Raw genomic sequence first — 21,286 nt, forward strand, 5'->3', positions numbered from 1 at the left:
GAAGAAATTCTTCCCTGTGAGGGTGGTGAGGCCCTGGCACAGGTTGCCCAGAGCAGCTGTGGCTGCCCCATCCCTGGGACTATTCCAGGCCAGGTTGGGTAAGTCTGGGAGCAACCAGGTCTTGTGGAAGATGTCTCTGCCCATGGCAGGGTGATTGATATGAGGTGTGCTTTAAGGTCTGTTCAGCCCAAACAATCTTGTGATTCTGTGATTCAGAGCTAGGGACAGCACTGCTGCTGCTCAGGGATTTGCCCTGCAGGTAAATGACCCTTCTCCCAGTATGAGAAACTGTTCCCTTTTCACAGCCTTGTACTGGGAAGAGTTGTCATAGCTGTGGTAACCTTTCAGTAAATTAAAGTTACACTAGACAGAGCACAGAAGAAGATGCTGCAGGAACTGTCTTAGGTTGGAGCTTACAAAATGCAAAATCAGAATATTGTGAGCACTTGCTTATGTATACACCTGAGAAACCAGGCACAGGAATAAGCGTAGAAGCAAGGTTCCCCTGGTGTGTAGCAGCTCACTGCCATTTTTCTAGGATCTCAAAATTAATTTCCAAGAACTTTTCCAAGGTGTGTTTGGTGTGTGTGTGTGTGTCCATGAAGCAAGGGGTTGTCTGAACTGTCATCTGCTGATGTGTGGAAGTGTTGTTTCTGCATGGTCGTGTGGCAGTGCACTACTCTGTGCTGCACATAGGTGGGTAGGGGCTTGTATTTCCGACCCTTGCCTAAAAACAGAGCAGTTCCTTCCTTCAGAGATTGACCCATGCCAGTTCCTGGGACTTCCCTCTCTCTATCCCCACTGCAGAAAGCAACACCTGCCCTTCTGCCAAACCTGAGCAGGCTCCATATGTCCCCCATTCTCTCCTGTGCTCTCCTCATCCCTGACTGCCCTGCTTTCTATTTCCCATCTTCAGGAATCATCCCCTCTGCTCCCAGCTCCTCCTAGAGTCAGCACACAGGCTGACCAGGCTGTTACTGCGTTGGAAATGCCTCCTGCAGTACATCCACAGGGGATCACATGAGCACAAAATGGTTTGGGTTGTAAGGGACTTTAAAGGTCTTCTCATTCCACCCCACTGCCATGGGCAGGGACACCTTCCATTAATTCAGATTGCTCCAACCCCATCCAACCTAGCCTTCAACATTTCCAGGGATGGGGCAGCCACAGTTTCTCTGGGCAACCTGTGCCAGGGCCTCACCAGCCTCACATGGAAGAATTTCTTCCCAATACCTGATCTAACCCTGCCCTCTGTCCATGGGAAGCCATTCCCCCTTGTCCTGTCACTCCTTGCCCTTGTCCAAAAGTCCTCTTCAGCAATCTTGGAGTCTCTCATCTCTAATTAGATGTGAAAGAGAGAGAGGAAGAAATGAACATACATTTGTGAAAACATTTTAGCTGAAGCTGCAATAAGCTGGTCTGCTGAACTTGATTTGTTAGTAAATTTAGCCCAGTGCATTTGTTCATAATGTTGTGCACTCATCTCCTCAGTCCAATGTAATTGCAGATCTTGTGAGTAGGGTGAGTGATGGGTAAACAGATTATGGAGCCGGCATTGCAAGGGATGGGCTTTGGCCATCAGAAAGCAAAAGTGCTTATGGTATTCTCTGGAAAAATCAGGTTCTAATTAATTGGGTTTTTTCTAACCCAATTAATTTCTTATTAACTACTACTTAATATGTCTTGGAGTGTTTTCTGTTGCATCCCAGATTAAAAGGGTCCATTCTTCCAGAGGGAGAGTAAAGGATATCCCTAGAGAGTAGGCTCTCAGGTTCCCAGCAGCCACTTCCAGAGAGGAGAGAGCTTTGGTTTTAACACATCCAGAGAAAGTAACATTGTGGTTTTGCTGCAGTCAGCAGTTACCACAGTAAAAAAGAGCTCAGGGCAGAACTCCTCCCTCTCTACAACTCCCTGAAAGGAGGGTGGAGTCAGGTGGTGGTCAGGCTCTTCTCCCAGGTAACAAGCAACAGGATTAGAGGAAACTGCCTCGAGTTGTGCCAGGAGAGGTTTAGTTTGGATATAGGGAAAATTTCTTCTCCAAAAAGGTTGTTCAGGCTTGGCACAGGCTGCCCAGAGCAGTGTTGGAGTCCCCATCCATGGAGGGATTTAAAGGCCTTGTGGGTGTGGCACTTGGGGACATGGGTTGGTGCTGAGGGAGTGGTTGGACTTGATGGTCTGGCAAGGCTTTTCCAACCCAGAAAATTCCATTAAACTCTATGACAGACTCTGTAAACCACGCTGTGCAGAGTAAGGCTCTGCACAACCTGTGTGGCTTCCTCCTGTTTTTCCTTTCGAGTGGCTGGGACAAGGTTTAGCTTACAATCAGGTCAGAGCATACAAATGCAGCCTCTGTGGGTGCAGCTGTCCCAGGAATGCACGTCCCAGTGGCTGCCTGGGCCCTTTTTGGTGAGTCACAGGCGTGGTAGCTGTCCTGGGTGGTCTGTGGTGGAGGTTTGCTGCCCTGACCAGCTGTCATACCAGAGTGCCTGACATCTCTCTCCCTCTCCATGCTCATATTTACAAGGGAATGGGATAAATTCCGTATTGATTCCTTCTGTTGCACTGTAAATTTTGCAAAAGATGATTAAATAGTGCAATAGCATCTGCGAGTGCCGAGGCTCAATATGTTCTGGGCCGGCGTATCGATCCTTCGTCTGACCGCAGCCAGTTCCACTCCCTGCCATGCCAGACCAGTAATTAAAATCCTATGAAACTGGGATTTAGAAACCAATCATATCCCAGCATCGAGGCATCCAGCATCCCACTGTGGTGAGAGCAATAAGAGTCCAAAGTGCCAGCACATTTCTGTCTGTGTTGAAGCACTTAGGAATAGTTTTCCCTTAGGACAGGGGAGTAAACAGATCCCTCTTGAAGTGTTTCTGGGACAAACTTGACAGTGACAGCATGTTTGGAATGATATTAGGAGCTCTGCACACATGGGTATATGGAGAAAGTGTGATGGATATATAGGAAGAGTATGATTTTGTAGTTTCCTCTCTCTTACCTTACAAAACAAGAGTCAGGTGGATTGTTTTCACATGCAGTTGTCAAGTAGGCATAGACCAAATTACACTCAGGCTCCAATAAAGCAAAAGTGAAAGGTGCACACATTTAAGACATTTTTAATTATTTCCATATTTCTTCTAGTTCAACTTTCCCATTTGCCATAGAATCAGAGAGCACTTTTGGATTGGAAGTGACCTTCAGGCTCATGTTGTTACAAACCCTCACCATGGACAGGACACCTCTCAATAGATCAGGTTGCTCCAAGTTCTGTCCAGCCTGGCCTTGATCTTTATCATTTATGAGAACTCACTGTCTCAGGCTGACTTCCAGCTTCTCTTACAGCTCAGAGGTCCTAGCTTTCCTTCTTAAAGAAGGAGCTTCTTTTTTATTTTAAAAAATCCTTTTTTACCTGTGGGTTTTTTACATTTAATTTGCCAGAGCAAACACTTCATTTGGATTTTCTTCATTCACCCTGGGTTTGGAAGAATGATGGTATGGTTTCTCCCTTTACAAGAAGGTCCTAACTCTTCTTATGAGAAGAACTTTAATAAATATCATGGGTTTCTTCAGTCTTTATATCCATGTTTCTGACAGTTACCTGCTGGTGGGCTGCTGCTTTATTTCAAGCAGGATCCATGTTTTCCCCTTGTAGTACAAAGCTCCTTGGCCATGGATTCTTTGCTGGATATTCTGGTGAGGAAGTTCGGCATGAACATGTGTCCCATTGCAGTGGGGTACTTAGGAGCTGAGGTTTGGAGAAAGCCTTTTGGTTTGTCCAAGGCTGAATTAAAGCTTGCACCTTGTCTTGGAAGCTTTCTGACTGCCAGAGCTCTTAGACTCTGGTTTCCACCAGTTTAACAATTTATTGGTGTTTTGCTCTTTATCCTTGTAGTCCCTGAGCTAGTTTTCTGTGTGTTGCAGTGCCCTTCAGTGTCTCAGAGGGGTGACCTTCATGCTGTATTTTCCCTGTTTGGTCAGGGCATTTCATTCATTTAATCTCTGTGTCACTGGCTCATACTATTGCCTTTCTTACCTTCATTTTGTTTCCAGTCTTTAACAGCTGACCTCACCACTCCACCAGTGGGGCTCAGTCCTTACCTGCAGTCCAGTTTACATGCTGCTTCGACCAGTCTGCTCCTAAGCCTCTGTTCCAGCTTATACATTCTGGTCCTGAGACTATTGTGTCTGTCCAAGTACATAAAGATTTGTGTTCAGTCTGGTTCACAAGGTTTGGGAGCACTGGTTAAGCTGCACCTCCAAGAGGACCTCTCCTTGCTGGTTGCTACCTGCCCTTGTCAGCATCTGACCTTCATCTCAGACCTCTGGGTCTCTGGGTGTCTGGGTATCTGCTTTTCCATGTAAACTCTACCCCAGAAATCTCTAATTCTTAGTTAAGTCTAAATCCTTCCTTCACAGAATCACATCATGATTTGGAAGGGACCTCATCCAGTTCCAATCCCCTGCCGTGGGCAGGAACACTTTCCACTAGAACAGGTTGCTCTAAGACCTTGTTTGCCCCTCTAGCTGGACAAATTTAGGTTGGAAAGGGTTCTTGTGTTTTGAGAGTGAGGCCAAGGACCAAGGGAGCACAGATCTTGTTCTCTGGAGCTCTGTGAGGGCTGCTGCCAGCCCAGGGCTGTGTGTTAGGCAGTACTTGATGTGGTGGAACTGGAGCTGGTGCAGGTGCAGTGTGTGTGCCCAGGTGGACCATGAGACCAAGGGGATCTTGGCTTGTGTCACCAATAGTGTGGCCAGCAGGACCAGGACAGTGACTGATCCCTGTACCAGGCACTGGTGAAGTCACACCTCAGATCTTGGGGTTGGCTTTGTGCCCCTTATGGGAAAAAATGGAGGTTCAGGTGTGACCTTCTCAGTCTCTACTGCTACTCAAAAAGAGGTTGTAGCCAGGTTCTCCCAGGCAACAAGTGACAGTACAAGAAGAAACGGCCTCAAGTTGCACCAGGGGAAGTTTAGGTTGAATATTAGAGGAAATTTCTTCCCTGAAAGTGTTGTCCAGCCCTGGCACAGGCTTCTCAGGGCAGTGGTGGAGTCCCCATCCCTGCAGGGACTTAACAGATGTGTAGTTGTTCCACGTGGGGACATCCTGGCTTAGGGTGATGTCTGCTCACTGTGTCCACTTCCAGCACCCTCAGCAGCAACCACCATGGCTTTGGTACTTCCAGGCTCCTCTTTCTGAGATTTAGTGCTCTTCAACAAAAAAGAAGAGTTTATTTCCCACTCACTTTTGGGATATTGGATCCAGCAGAGTCTGCTGCAGGGAAAGGGATGCTCTCCAAGTCCCCTCAGTGTGCTGGAGCACAGGATGGGTCCAAGGCAGTGACCTAGGCAGAATGGGTGCTCACAGGGCCTGGTAAAAATCTTGAGATACTCCTGGGTGCAGTGCCACGAGGAGCAGAGAGAAGTGCCTTCAAGGTTCATCCTTGTTGACTGTACCCAGACCTTGCCTGTACCTGTCCTGCCAGGGGCCAAGTGTGCTCAGAGCCTCCACTCAGGACAAGCTCAGTGCTGGGGTTCTATATTGGAGAGAATAGCTTTATACTGGAGAAAATGGCTTTATGCTGGGGAGAATGGCTTTGTACTGATTCAATGGTTTTATGCTGGAGAGAATGGCATCCCTATTCATGGCAGGAGGGTTGGAAATAAATGGTCTTTATGGTCTCTTTGAACTCAAACCAATCAGCAATTCTGTGATTCTATGAATGGTTTTATAGTGGGGAAAATTAATTCAAACTTCTCCTCAGTTTTATACTGGGGAGAGTGGCTTTATGCAGTGGCTGTATTATGTAGGTGGGGATTTGTATCTACTCTGAAATAACAAGTGATAGATAGGACAAGAGGAAATGGCCTCAAGTTGTTCCAGGGGAGTTTTACATTGGTTATGGGGAAAATTCCTTCCCTTGAAGGGTTGTCCAGCCCTGGCACAGGCTGCCCAAAGCAGTGGTGGAGTCCCCATCCCTGAAAGGGATGGCCATGTAGTTGTGGCACTTGGGGACATGGGTTAGTGGTGGCCTTGGCTGTGCTGGGGCTATGGTTGGACTCAATGGTGTCAGAGGACTTTTCATACCTAAAATGTTCTGTGATTCTATCCTTGTTGAATGGCTTTGTAGTGGGAGAATGGCTTTCCCTGACTTTGGTGACTGAAGCAGTGTAGTCTTCTGTGCCAGAGATTTGCACAAGCCCTCAGTTTCCACCTCCACCATATTGTACCTTCTGGACACCAGAGAAGGAAGATGGGAGACATTGAACATTTTGGCATCTTGTCTTTCCATAACACAGGTCACCACAGGCCACTGCTGCTGCCCAGTGGCATCAGACAGGGACTGTGTCATGCCACTTCTCTGTCCCCACACCCACTGCTGGGAACAGCTCAGGACCCAAACACTCAGCCAGAGACTGCCTGTGGGTATGCCCAGGAGGAGGAGGTTTCACACCATCTGGCTGGGCTGTGAAACAAGGTCCTCAAGGGTCCTTTCCTTGTCCCAGTAATTGGGGCTTTCTCAAGCTGTGATCTGTCCACTCTTCAGAGCAGTGTCATTCTCTGGTTGTCCATGTGAGTCTCCAGTGCCACTGTGTGCCCTGTCCTGTCTGTTGGAAGTGTGAACCTTGCTCTGGCTGCAGCAGGCTCAGATCTGCTAGTGTTCTGCTCTGACAGGATGGAGTGACAAGAGCAGAGTCTTGGGGCTGCCAAGGACAAGGGAACATCACTGGGATGTTTCTCCAGGTTCTGCCTGTGCCTTTTGGCATCCTCCTTTTCCCCCTGCCATTTCTCCCTCCTTCTGCCATCCCCATCCCTACACTGACAGCAGTGGGGGACCTAAGTACCAGTATTCGCTGCGTCGCCAGCTCTATTGACAGTTATCCAGAATCTGAAGGAATTCAAGACAAATTGTTAAGAGGATGGAGTTAATAAAATTTGAAAAATTGAGGCCTGTCACTCCACTAAACTTTTTTCGATCCCACTGACAGAAACATATTTCCCCAATGAGTGACCTTCTGCAGCTGCTGCAGCGCCACAATGCGGGGCGGGTGCAGGGAGAGAACCCCCACGCTATTTATCAAATATTATCAGCCAGGGCCTTCTAATATGAGCATGGAGGGTGGGAGGAGGCCACGGGCTCATACAGCCTGAGGTGCTGCCCAGGTGTCCATCTCCAGCTACAGACAGCGAGTGGGAGGTGACAAATTGCCTTCTATTAAGTCGCGGAAGGTTGACGTCCCCTTGGATACTGCTGCAGCCTGTGGCACAGGGTGGGAGAGGGCAGGAGAGGAGGTGGGGATGTGGAGTGGGGTCAGCCAGGGCACTGACAGACCAGTGGCCACTTTTACCTTCTATTAGCAAGGCAAGTGATACTGTTATTTATGGCAGCATAATATTTTATTGCTGCCGGTACTCGAGGTTGGAATCGACCAGTTATAGGAGTCGGGTTCTATCAATTATTGCAGCAATTAGTCAAGTCGTCAAAGCCATTAACAGGGGGATTAGGCCAATATTGGAGAGCCATTATTGATAGATCCAGGGCAAAGCCAAACAAACCCTCCATCAGAAATGAAAGCACGCCTAGCCTCGAGTATGTCATCATTTGGAGAAGTCAGGAACGTGCCCCACTGGTCGCTGACAGACCCAGGTGGGTTTTGGGGGGGGGGCGGGGGGGGATGGTGGGAGCACTGTCTCTTTAATGTCTATGGAGCAGCCAGCCCCAGCAGTGTGTAATCTCACCTGTCTTGATCATGGTCTTTATTTGTGAAGACAAGGCTTGCCATAGAAATTAGTCCATGTCAAATGTTTATGGAGCACATTTTTCATTCTGTAAGCAAATATAGTTCCTTGATGCCAAAGCCTGGGAATGGCTAATCTCTGTGGCCCCGCTCCCACAGGGGCTCCCTTGTTTCATTCATCTGTTCTGATTGCTGCTTGCCCTTATTGAGCACTCCTGGTGCTTTACACTTGTCTCATGGCACAGAAGCAGCTTGATCTGCCTCTGCCAAGGTACTTGTCTCACTCCCATGTTTTCAGCAGGGTCATAGAATGATTCAGACTGGAAGGGACATCAGTGGAGTCATCTGGACCGACTCCCTTGCTCAAGCAGGAGCACATTGCACAGAATTGCAGTGGAAGGATTGGAATAGAAGTCATCCCAGACCTGCTGAGCACAGTTATGGGGTCTTCCTCCACCAGATTGCTTTCCAAGGCTTGATGACTAGTGGGAGGGTCAATTTCAGCACCAGTTTGGGGAGTTTGGGACCAATTTGAAGGTTCATTCTCATAAACTCTAGCAGTTAGGAGCTGCTGTGGGGTCATGGAGTGCACCAGTGTTAGTGACAAGTCTCTGCCTTAGAGACAGCTCCTGAGATACTGAGAGTCAGAGATGAATCCTGAGACCTTGTTTGCCCCTCTGGCTATTGCCATTACCCCTGTCTCCTGATATCATTGAGTTTCCCTCCCTGTACTTCCCATCACTGCAACTGGACCAGTTTGACATGGAATTCTCTTCTGCAACCCAGTGTATATAGGAGGGAGAGCTCTCTCCATGTGTGTGTGTTTCTGTGGGGTGCCCATCCAACTCAGTCTAGCTCAGTCTTTGAGGTTTGTTGGTTTTGGGGTTTTTTTAATTATACTGCAAGGAAGGGTGTGATTTTCCCCCAGAAGTGCTCCAGGGGCTCGGTGGAGCAGCTGGTCCACAGGCAACAGCCAGCTCCAGCTTCAGCTGCAGCTGGCACAGGCAGCATATCCAATTGAAGCTGTAATGGTCCCATGTGGCTCCCACAGGACTGAGAGTGGGTGCTTTTGTGAGACTGTATTTCCTTCTGGTGACCATGTGCTCTCATCCCTGCACAGCAGCTCTTCACTGACAGGCCAGCTGTTAGCAGTGACAATCCCTTTTCTTCCTCCCTGGAGATCCATGCTTGTAACTGCTGCTTGTACATTCTGTCTTTCTGATCCAGACACCCTCCAGAGCAAAGGTTAGGAGGGGACACAGAGGGATGTGCTTCCTGCTCCTTCTTTCCCAAGACTGAACTCTGAGCTCCTGATCTTACTCATTTCTTGTGCTGTCAGGTGCCAACCCTCTGCAGAAGAATGAAATGGGACACACACCCCTGGATTACGCCCGTGAAGGGGAGGTCATGAACCTTCTGAGAGCATCCGAGGCAAAGGTGAGCCTGAGATTCTGGCCAGTTTGGGTTTCCTTTCCCACTACAACTTCAAAGATGTCGGGTGAATGTGGCATGTGGGGACATGGGTTAGTGGGGGCCTTGGCAGTGCTGGGTGAGCAGCTGGATTTGATGATCTGAAAGCTCTTTTCCAACCCAAATCATTGTATGATTATATGATTTTAGGGTGCAAGCAATGGAAGGCCACCTTAGCACCCCTACAGCTCCATCCTTTTCCAAAAGAAGTCTGTAAAAATTAACAATTTAATGCATAAGGAAAAGCATCCACTTCTGTAGTATTTTAACTGTGGCTGTGCCCACCTCTTCCAAGTTACCATTTCTCACTCAGGAGTGACCTGCCCAGGACCAGTAATGCTGCTCTGTAACCCCTGGATGCAGTAAAATCCAGAGCCTGTTTTTACTGTATTTTCTGAAGCTGTCTGTCGATCAGGCTGGGCTGACAATCAGAGTCCAGCTATGGCCGGGGATCCAGGTATTCATGTACACCAATCTAAGGTAGAAGGCACCCATTTCCATGGTGGGATCTCATGCCTTCAGCCTCCATGTCCCATTTGCTTTAAAGAAGGAAAAGAAACACATTTGCCATCATGGTTCCAGTAAAAATGCCAGGAATCAGTACATTTATGGCAGTGGGCTACTAGATAATGAGGGATCTGCAGCTAGATCTCAGGGATTTAAAATTCCTGGGCAGAGGCCTTGTTCAGTGAAATATGGTAGGAGAGGCCATCACAGCAGTGGCTGCCTCATCCCTGGAAGTGTTCAAGGCCAGATTGGATGGGGTTTGGAGCAACCTGGTCTAGTAGAAGGTGTCTCTGCCCATGGGAGGGGTTGGAACTGGGTGAGTTTAAGGATCACTTCCAACCCAACCCCTTCTGTGATGCCTTTTGAGCATCATCTCTCCAAGCAGCACAGATCAGCTGGGGCAGGGCACTCCCAGATAAGGGGCATTCCCTTGTCACCAGACCACAAGAGCAGGAGCTGAGGCACAAGGGGACCAAGTTTGTTCCTGGCTGCAAAGTTCCTCTGACATTGTGTACCTCAGTGTTTGTTTTATGGGTTTGGAATTTAAACTTGCATGCTGTAAACCTGAGGCTAAGAACTTACCACAAGTGGAGGATGAAGGTAATTTAAAACTGTGTCAATTAGTGCACTGAGGAGGTATTACCGTGAAATAAACCTGCCAGGTGTCAACTGCTGCACTGTCTGTGCTCTCCTCCTAAAGTCAGCACTCAGGCAGGAGTTCAAAACCACATTCCCCTGTGCTAAATAAACGTCTGTCCTTAGTAGGGACAGACTGATCTTTCCTCTGGGGCTCTCTGTACTCCTTCCTGGCAAAGGAAATGCTGCCATGGCTGTCCTCTCTGGTCCTGATGGCTGCTTTTGTAGCCAGTATGTGGTAACTGTGGCAGCTCTGAGAGGTTTTCATAAAATCATGAAGGAAGAAACCTTAAAGTTCATCTCATTCCACTCCACTGCCATGGGCAGGGATACCTTCACTAGACTTGGCTGCTCCAAGCCCCATCCAATGTGGCCTTGAACACTTCCAGGCATGGAACAGCCACAGCTTCTATAGGCAGTCTGTGTCAGGGCCTCACCATCCTCACAGAGAAGAATTTCTTCCCAATATCCTATCTAATCCCACCCTCTGTCTTCCAGGAGAAACCATTCCACCTTGTCCTATCCCTCCACACCCTTATTCAGTCACTCTCCAACTCTCTTGGGACCCTTTAGGCCCTGGCAGGGGCTCTAAAGTCTCCCTGGAGCCTGCCCTTCTCTGGGTATGCACCCCTAGCTCTCAGCCTGTCTCCAGAGCAGAGGTGATCCAGCCCTTGGAGTACCTCCATGTTCATCAGCTTCATTATCCATTATCCCTCCAGCATCCCTACCAAGCATGGCTGCATTTATGAGAAAATACTCCAAGGGAAGAGGTTCATGAGCACAGCACCAGCAGAACCAAACCTTGGCATAAAACCTGCAAAGAGTGACAGTGTCTTTCACTTTATAGGAAAAAGAATTTGAAATACTGAAGGAAAACAGGATTTAAACTGATCAGCCCAGATGATGCCAGGGACATGTGCTAAGCTGTGATAGCTTTGTGGAGGTCTGGAGAGGGGTTCTTCCATAGGAAGGGCCAAACAAATCTTGAGGTAATTCTTGTGGGTTTAAGAGAGGTTAAAATGAGCTTTCACTGCTCCAAACTCCACATAGAAGGTTGTGGCCAGATTAACCAACAGCCAGCTTTTAAATAACCAAGAGAGACATTTTTCTCATGAAATGTGCTTAAACCAGCAACCTGAGGATGTTCAGGATGGAAAAAGAAGCACGTGAGTCACAGCTGGAGGCTTGTTTTCTTGGAAAGGCCTATCAAAGGGGATGACTAGGATTAAGTGAGCCAGCTTCTGGTCAGGAGGTCTCACACTGCTGCTTCCAGAAGGGAAAGGGCAACTCTATGCTCTTCCTAGCTGAAATATTCCTTAAAAATCCTTCATCAGACTCTGATGAAGACAGGGGAGGTCACCAGATTGGTCTGATAGGGTGCAAAGAGGATCTGAATGGCAAAGACAGACTTGCAAGAGCCAAGCTCAGTCCAGGCACTGCTATCCCTCTAGGGACAGAGGAAAGACACCATTTTCAAGTGTTTTTCCTCCCTTTTAGTCATAGATACAGAAGTGCTTATTTTAATTTCTTCAGACTGTTTAGCACTGGAAACCAACTGAGGAGTCCTCAACACTAGGCAAGTGTGGTCTAAGCTCAGGAAAAGCACACACAGAGTTCTGGTTTGTTTTTTTGTTTTTTTTTAAAGAATAAAGGAAATCAAAATAAATTAAAAATACATATGAAAACTCCTTGTTATTCTGTCACAAGGATATGTAAATAAAATCTATGGGATATGTCCATCCCGTAATAGTGCTGTCTATTCATTCTCTAGCAGTGATTAAAATGAGCAATAAATTCTCAAAGACTCTCAGTGGAATGTGGCTGCTGGGGAGGATGAAACCCCGGGAGCACCAGTTTCCCCCCAGCTGAATATTCATCACAGGCTGGCTTGGCAGTCTGCTGGTTTATATACAAGTACAATCATCTTCCTCAGGAACAGCTCCAGAGATATATTTCCTTTCTCTCCCTCAACTATTACTTAAGCATAAAAACCAAGGCAAGTTTCAAACTGTTCAGGGCAGGTTTCCTTATTGGTGCTGGGCTCAAGAGAGCATTTACCCCAGCAGATAATTCTACCCCTCCTGCTCTTAAAGAGTTCAGTTATTTTATTCTCCACTTTTCTTGCTTAAAACAACATGTACTGGCAGTCCAGAAGCCCCCTGTGTCCTGGGCTGATCCCACAGCATGGGCAGCAGGTGAGTGGGGATTTTGCCCCTCTGCTCCACTCAGGTGAGATCCCACCTGCAGAGCTGCCTCCAGCTCTGGGGTCCAACATCAGAAGGACATGGAGCTGCTGGAGCAAATCCAAAGGAGGCCACAGAGATGCTCTGAGAGCTGGAGCCCCTCTGCTCTGGAGACAGGCTGGGAGAACCGGGGGTGTTCAGCCTGGAGAGGAGAAGTTCCAGGGAGACCTTAGACCTCCTGCCAGTCCCTAAAGGAGCTGCAAGAGAGCTGGAGAGGGACTTTGGACAGGGACCTGGGGAGACAGGACAAGGGGGAATGGTTTCACACTGCCAGAGGGCAGGGTTAGATGGCACATTGGGAAGAAATTCTTCCCTGTGAGGGTAATGAGGCTCTTGACACAGATTGTGCAGAGAAGCTGTGGCTGCCCCATTCCTGGAAGTGTTCAAGGCCAGGTTGGATGGGGCTTGGAGCAACCAGGTCTAAGTGGAAGGTGTCCCTGCCCATGGCAAAGGGGTTGGAATGGGACAGTCTGTTAGGTTTCTTAAAATCATCCTTCTGTGACTCCATGACTGCCATGCCCACCCCAGCAATAGGCAGACAACTGTTATCACCTGCCAAAGCACAGACTGAGTCCTTCTCTTTTTAAAAATTAAGATTTCTGATCTTTTGGCCTTGCATCAGGAGAACTTCTTAACCCAGTTGAGTGCAGAAGTCTGGTTGCCTCCAACATGAGAGCAGAGCAGTGCTCCCTGCATGGCTCTCCAAGCAGGTAGCGCCACTGTGCTCCACTTAAGTGCTGATGCTGAGCCAGGCAGGGGTCATCAGGACAATGAAAGATCAGCTGCCAGAGGGTGGGGACACAATGCCCACCAACACCATTGCACACCACAAAGTGAGAAGGTGGGAACAGCTGGATGTGTATGGAGAGGGGAGCAGATGAGAGAGGAGTAGAAGTTTGTGTCTTATGTAAAGTCCAGGATTAGTGGGGCTTTTTCTTGGAGGTTCTGTCACCAATGCATCTAAAATATGTTTTTCTTGCTGGGTTTTCTTGTCCCAGTGTCCCCTGTACAGTGCAAGCTGAGGCAGATGCTCAGGATGCTCCAGGCCAGCTGCATGACCCAGCCAGGAGCTGTGTTATCACTTCTGGCCCACTGAGTAGCTGCCATGAGCAGGGCTCTCCAGAACAGCTCCTGAGCAGAAAATGGTATTTGTACACAGGACTTGTACTGTGTCAGCTCTCCAAGGACAGAGGGAGAGGGCATTGCAGAGGATGGGTATCCCTTCCTTCTCTTCCTGCACATCTTACCCACTCTCCATAAACCCATGGGAATTGTTGGGTGTCCTAACATCACTGATCACATTCCTGCATCTTCCAAAAGGCCAGAGAGGAGGGAGAGAGAGAGAAAAGATTTATCAGGATCCTACAGACACAGACATATGGTGAGGTTGTACCCAGTGCCAGGGGGATCAGCACAGGCAGGATGTCTGTCCCAGAGCTGCTCCACTGGGATCTGCAGGGAAGTTATTGCTCTGTGTGAGGATCAGGGCTCATGGCATCTCTGTTACACGTGAGACTGATAGCACTGGCCAAAATTGGATTGTTCACTATTTATTATTTTTTAACTTCTGTCAGAATCGCTGCTAGCCCAGGAGATGTCAGCAGCCTGGCTGGGGGTTATCCACTCCAGCTCCAGCAGCTGGATCCTGCTGCAGCTTTGGCACCTGCCTTCTGGCTTTGCTGAGGGTGTTTCCCCTTAGTGAGATGGATTCAATGACAGGGACTGTTCTGTGGGTGCAGTTACTCACTTGGCAAATCCCATGGGATCTTTGTGTTCTGTCTTCATCTGAGTCTGGCTTTGGGGGATGGATCTTCCCAAGGCAGCAGTCTCACTTGGGAATGTCCATGCTCAGGTTGTGGCAGGAAGAGTGCTCAGCAGCCTTTCTAAAGATCTTAGAATCACAGGTTTTGGGTTGGAAGGGACTTTACAGCTCACCTAATTTCACCCCCCTGCTGTGGGCAGGGTCACCTTTCACTAGACCAAGTTGATCCAGGCCCCATCCAACCTTGCCTTGGACACTGCCTGGGATGGTGCAGCCACAGCTGCTCTGGGCAATCTGTGCCAGAGCCTTACCACCCTCACAGGAAATAATTTCTTCCCAATATCCCATCTAATCCTCAATGGGAAGCCATTCCCCCTTGTCCTGTCACTCCATGCCCTTGTCCAAAGTCCCTGTTCAGCTCTCTTGGATGTAAGGCACAGTGATACTCTGCCATCCCTGCAGGATCTGGTTGGAGTCTTTGAACAGGAAATGATTGGAGGGTAGGAAGACAAATCTAGGTAGAGCAGTCCCAAAATAAATAGCAGCTAATGGTTGAGAGCTGTTGAGCAATGCCATTGTTCCCTCTTTGTCACCAGTACAGAGGTAGCACAGGGTCTGGTTTCCCATCAGCAGAGCAGGATCCCTATTCCCACTCACCCCAACTTCCATTCCATGACAGATTCAGAAATTTCCTCTTGCTAGGGCTGGAGCATCCAGACCAAACTGCATGTGCCCTGGAGATGCTCTGGCTCCATGTCAGAGGGATCCCCATACAGGGCTCTGACATCTGTGTGTGACCCAGTGCTCTGTCAAGTCTCTGATCCCTGTTTTCTTCCCTCCACAGTTCCAGGAGGAGCAGCGCAGGAGGGAGGTGGAGGAGCGGCGGAGATTCCCACTGGAGCAGCGGCTGAAGGAGCACATCATTGGTCAGGAGAATGCCATAGCCACAGTGGGGGCAGGTAGGACCCTTCACACGCTGCCAGCTCTGCCCTCCACACCTGCTCCACAGGGGAGAAAGCTGTTGCCTCAAGCCTTGATCTGAGGCTGCCTCTGGGCAGCCTTGCAAGGTTGCTGAGGAATTCACAGTGGATGTCCTATCCATGGAAGTGTTTAAAGCCAGGTTGGATGGGACTTCAAGCAATATGGGAGGTGTCCCTGCCCATGGCAGAGAGTTGGAATGAGATGAGCTTCCTCCCTACACAAACCATTCTGTCATTCCATGTAATCAAGGCTCTGGCAATCTGAGCTGGGTTTGATTTGCCAGTCCAAAGCCTCTAGATCCTGTCAATAATTCCTGATCCATCCGTGCATCCCAGTTAATTCCTGAAAATGGGACAGCAAAATAAGAGCTGTTGAGGCCAGGGCAGAATCACAAGGAGCGTGCTGTCAGAAACACAAACCCTTTGCCTTTAGTTAACAAAGAGGAGCCCAGTGTGGGCTGGGAGCTGAGAAGGAGCCGGGAAGGAGCTGGGAAGGAGTCTACACTCCTGCAAAAACAACAGCCACCCTGTGTGTTCAGAGAACGGCTGTGCCTGGGGGCAGCAGCCCGGCTAATTGGGGAGCTGTGATTAATGGGCAGTGCCTGTTCCTGACACAGGTGGCGTTTCTGCGCATTAACGTCCTTGCCTTTATGGAGGTTTTTCTTATTGAATTATAGGGAATGTGCTTGATACCCCTACAGCCTCAGGATATTGGACCAAAAGGTAGTGGGAGACTCTCTGTCCCCTCCTCCCCCTGCTTCCCTTCTGTCCAGTTTTTCTTTTCATTTTCTTTTCTTTTTGTTTTCTGTCCAGAAGGATGAATTTTAAGACAGGACTTTCTCTCTCAAGCACTTCCTCTCTATCTTTGCTATTTATTTTGTGCCCAGCTGGTTTTCCTGCTGCTTTGTGGACCCTGCATCCCTCCACTCTGCTCTCACCACTGCCATTTGCTGGTGAGCAGACCTGCCACACACCACATCTTCAGATCCACCAAGCCTGCCTGATATGTTTAATTTATAACTGGTGCCTTAATTGAATAATTGGATTTAATCCGTCACTCGGTGCATGATCCAAACAGTCTCCAGAGGGGCTTAGCCAGAATACAAAGGGAACGTGTGATCTGGGGTTAGAAACACAAGGTCTGGAGCAATGGGGATAGAATGGAGTCACAGAATTACGGAATAATTTAGAAAAACCCTCTAAGATCACCAAGTCCAGCTGTTATCCCAGCAACCCTCTGCAAGGGGATGCACCAGGAATCAGCCACACAGCAGCCACAGCCCCAACACCATGGCATCACTGCCAGAGGGAAAATCCTTCCCCATTGCCTCCATAGCATATATCCAAGATCTGCAGCACTCTTTTCTGATATGTGGAGCAGGACAGGACTGGGAGAAGGTGGATGATGGTTAACTGATTGTGACTGGGCATCTCCCAGCATGCAAGATTTCTCCTGGTGCCTGACTGGTTGATAGTGGGAGGCAGCTTGGCCACCCCCTCGACTGAACTGTAGATGTTCAGTTCATCTTAACAAAATCCCCATTAAATATTCCATCTCCTGACATCAGAAACAGGCAGGTCATTGCTGCCATCTCAGGAACTGCTGGGGTTCTCTAACTGGTACATACAAATGAGCAGCTAAAAGGCTTAGGGTTGTGTTTCCAGGCACTTCCATAAATGGTTGAGCTCTGGATCTGATTAGGGCTACTTTGCCTTTTCACTGGAAGATGAGGAGGCAGAAGGGATCAGCAACATCTCCTCTCTGAAGTTATAAGCTAAAGGAGGCATTTTTCCCAAATATATATATATATATATATATATATATATATATATATATATGTACTTTTTTTTTGGTCTAATATCCTAAATATTATGCCAGGTAAAGAATATATTTTTTATATGGATATACCATGTTGCTGGTCAGTACTCACTTAGAAGTAGGGTGGTTCAAACCTACCACTTCCCCTTTTCAGGGGGAATAAACCTTGAGGGTTGAAGCAATCTGTTCCAGCTCTTCCTGAAGTTGAATAAGGACTGAGGAAGGAAAAGTGTTGTTTATTTTTCAGGATTTTGAAGAAAGGGTAGTGCAGGAAAATCGATGTTTTAATGATAAAATCCCCGATTTTAGCAGCTATGATATTGAAAATCAGTCAGTGTTTCAAAACTGTAGGGAAATGGATGAGAAGGACTATCATCCTGCTCTGGTCCAAAGGAAACTGGGGTTATTTTGGACAATATAGGATCCTTTATGAGGGCTGTTTTTTGATGTGTGTTGCTGCCTGCAGGTCAGGTGAAACTTTGCAAGGGCACAGCTTTGATCTAATTTGGGGTTCCATAAGCCTGAGCCACCAGCAGCAGGGCTGGAAGAGAGCTTCTTTGGGAATGCTGCAGACCCTGGAGCATCAGTGCAGTACCTGGATGGAAGCAGTGATCCCAGGATGGGTTTGGCCCCAGAGCCTTCGCCCTGCGGTACCCCAAACCCGGACAGGCCGAGGAGCCCCGCAGAATGAATTGATTTGATAAATGGACATTTATTACACTCACAAATTGGCTGAAACCAATTTCAGTCACATCAAGTGCTGATAACTGCTGGGGTATTGATTTGTGTAAAGTAATACAGTGAATTTATCAGTTCAATAGCGGGCTGAAGGGCCTCTTGGAGACACAGGGCTGCAGTCACACTGTTACAGATGGACGAAATAAAGCGAGAGCACGGCAGCAATGCCAGGAACAGCTCTGCAGAAGAAGGCCCCAGCGTCATCATCATCAGGCTCTTGTTTTGGACATTGGGGCTGAGTGTCATAATGAGATTTCAGCACAGCAGTGTGACCTCCCTCCTGGTATTTATTTATTTATTTATTTATTTATTTATTTATGCCAGGAGGAAGGAAGGGGGCAGCTTTCCCAGAGGCAGAGCATGGATTTCATGCTTGGGTGACAATGAAGAGCGGTCAGCGTGGCCAGCAGCTGCTTTGGCAGTGCAGACTCCAAGGAGAGGAGTGCTTCTGTGGCTTTCCTAGCTGAAATTTTCATCCTTGGAACTGGTACTGATGTTCTGCTTTGGCCCAGGATGGGGCTTCTGTTCCTACTGCTGAAGCTGAACACTGCACTGAACAGCCTGAGAGAGCCTCCTCCAGCCCCAGTGGTAGAACCTAGGGACTGGTGTCCCTTCCCTAGGGATATCCAGATTTTTTAAGTTTTTCCAAACTTCAAGAGTGCTGTGTGGTGGAATAGCTCATCATTTTCAGGCTGCTTGTAGAAAAGCATTTACACCTCTTCACTCTGTTGATCTGATTAAGCTGCTGACTAGTGAGGGTGGAACAGTTTGGCTTAGAAGAGTCCTTAAAGCCCATCTCATTCCAACCCCCTGACATGGACAGGGACACCTTCCATTAGACCAGGTCACTCTAAGCCCAGTTCCAGTCTGGCTGTCCAGGCACAACTTTCCTTGCCAACCTGTGCCAGTGCCTCACTAGCCTCATAGGAAAAAATTTCTTCCTAAATATGATGCTCAGCATCTTCTGACAGAGATCATGTGCTGAATCTAAGCTCTGACTTTATGGCAGTTTTTTAAGGGATGCTTTATATCCCTGGAGCTGCTTTGAGTATTTATCCATAAACTCTGGCATCCTGCTGCAGAGGGGAGGGGAAGAAGGCAGCACTTAACCCCACTGTCTTTGGACCCTGAACGTGCTTGACCCTGTGAGTGGTCACTCCATGCCCCAAAGCAGAAGTTTATTACTTTTATTACCATTATTATCTTAGCTGAGATAGCTGCAGGAATTATTGGCGGTTGTGTTACTCCCCATCAGTTTTTATGAAATTTCTCACCCCAGGTGTTTGACCCCTCATTCATTGCTGTAAAGGGTTGAGAAGGAACATATGCGGTGCTGGGAAGGGCACACAGAGGGATGCAGCACAGACCCTTCCCTGCACCTCCCTGTCAGGTGGCTGATTCCAGGGATGACATGGCCAGGGAGCAGCTGAAGGACAGGATGGGATTCCCACCAGTCTTTGCCCAGGATTTTGAACAGAACCAGATTGCTGACTGCAGCCAAGCTGGTCTGTCATGCTGATATGCCCAGGCAGGGTGAGATGGAGCCAGGCACCAGCCAGTGCTGCATCTGGCCTTGGCCCAAGCTAATTAGGCCTTGGCAGGAGTCAGGACTCATCAGCATGGCCAGGGGGACAGGTAATGCATCTGCCTGTGTCCAGGCAGGGAATGGCAAGTCCTTGAGGCACTGAGGTTCAGCTCCCACTAAATGCACAATCCCAGCACTCAGACCCATTTCTGAAGGGGTTGGAACTGTGGTCTTTAAGGTCCCTGCCTACCCACACTCTTCTACAATTACATGATACTGCATGCCTTGGATTTAAGGTTAAATTGGGGATTTTTTTTTGATGTTTGGACAGGGATGCAAACCTTCATCTTCATCCTGAGCTACCACTGCCTTTTGGGAGGCCCTTCTGAATTTCCCTGCAGACTTTACAGGGATTAGGAATTCAGTCCCACTCTCTTCCTAAGTGGCTGCAGTGGTTAATCACCTTTGTTATTAAAACTGTTCTGCTTTATTTGTAGTTTGATCCTCTTGCTACAGCCCCTGGAGCACCTTAATTTTCTCTGTCGCTGAGCAAGTTCAGTGCCTTCTTGGGAGATACTTAATGACTGTGGTCAGGTCACTCCTCACACCCCTCATCATTAACCTCAGCTCATTGATTTGTTCTTGTATTGAGGCTTTGCTCACTGAATCTGCTGGCTCCCCTGCTACCTGAGTCTCCTGGAATACAAGCATGGACTCTGAGGAGCGAGGTTTCATGCAGGTCTTGCAGCTCCAAATTCCCATGAGACCCCTCCATGCATCTCTAAACTCCAGCTGCTGGAATATATGACTTGAGCTGCTGCTGTTTAACATCTTCCCAGTGTGTCCCTGCTGGCACAGGCAGCATTTCCATGTCAGGCTGTAGCCTGTGACATTCCATTTCTTATTATTTGCAAAATGGAAATACTGTTTAAATATTTTTATATGCAAATCTTTTTTGTGCAAAATGGCACTATTTATTTCCCATGTTAGTTTCTTCTCCTGTGCAGGAAGGACTCGTGGCATGCCATGCCTAGGATGCCTTTTTTAGGTACCTTCTATTTACCACACCCCATCAAGAAAAGGGTTTTATGGGCTGACTTTGAGATTGAATTTAAGAATTCTGCAGTTTTAAAAGCCACTCTTGTGCCCTTCTGCCAGCTCAGGGAAGAAAACAAACCCACAGCTCCCCACAGAGCCAGCCAGTGCCTCATTCAAGAGAGACACAGGACTGAGGCACAAGGACAGAGGCTGAGGCCCAGGATAGTGGCCAGAAGAAGAGGAGGAAGCTGTGTTTTCAGGGTGACAGTGACAAAGAGAAGTGGGTTTATTCTTTCTTGGCTTTATTCCTGTTTTTGCTGTGGACACCACTGAAAGGCAGCAGAGGCTGAGCTTTGCCATGCCTGTGTGCAGCAGCACTCCAAGAGCTTTAAGCCACAGCCCTCTGTGTTTTCCTTCTGCTCATCCCACCTCCAGTGCTATTGTTTTTCCCCACTACTTTCAAATTCCTTGTCAGTTACAATTTTTGGGCATCTTGCTGTTTTCATGCCCTGCTTCCTCATGTGCCATATTTTGGGTTTGGCTGCATCTGGGGGTGCCATGTTCCACTCATGAGACCTTGCTGGGTCTGAGGGGTCCTGAGACTGTACACAGTGCATGTTCTCTTTTGCAAAACACCTTACAAGATTTACAGGCTGTATTGAAATACTGCAGATAAAGCAGAAAGGCTGGGATGTCAGTTAATCTCTCACACTGAACTGGAAGCTGGTCTGATCCAGGGAAACCACTTCTCTGTTCCAGAGACCACATCCAGCCAGCAGAGGATGAGATTTGATCTTTTGGCCTCAAAAGCAGTTCCTCCTCCTT

The 21,286-nt window shown here is 48.2% G+C and overlaps 1 protein-coding gene across 1 annotated transcript in view; it reads left to right on the forward strand.

The window, feature by feature from the left end:
* Positions 1-21,286, forward strand: part of CLPB (ClpB family mitochondrial disaggregase) — a 73,523-nt gene that overhangs the window by 36,335 nt on the left and 15,902 nt on the right. The window contains exons 6-7 of the mRNA XM_063148052.1: positions 9,083-9,180; positions 15,206-15,320. Of these exons, the coding sequence (XP_063004122.1) occupies positions 9,083-9,180; positions 15,206-15,320 (213 nt within the window). The remainder of the gene's footprint in view (positions 1-9,082; positions 9,181-15,205; positions 15,321-21,286) is intronic.

This window comes from Melospiza melodia, chromosome 2 (genome assembly GCF_035770615.1).
Source record: "Melospiza melodia melodia isolate bMelMel2 chromosome 2, bMelMel2.pri, whole genome shotgun sequence".
NCBI lineage: Eukaryota > Metazoa > Chordata > Aves > Passeriformes > Passerellidae > Melospiza > Melospiza melodia.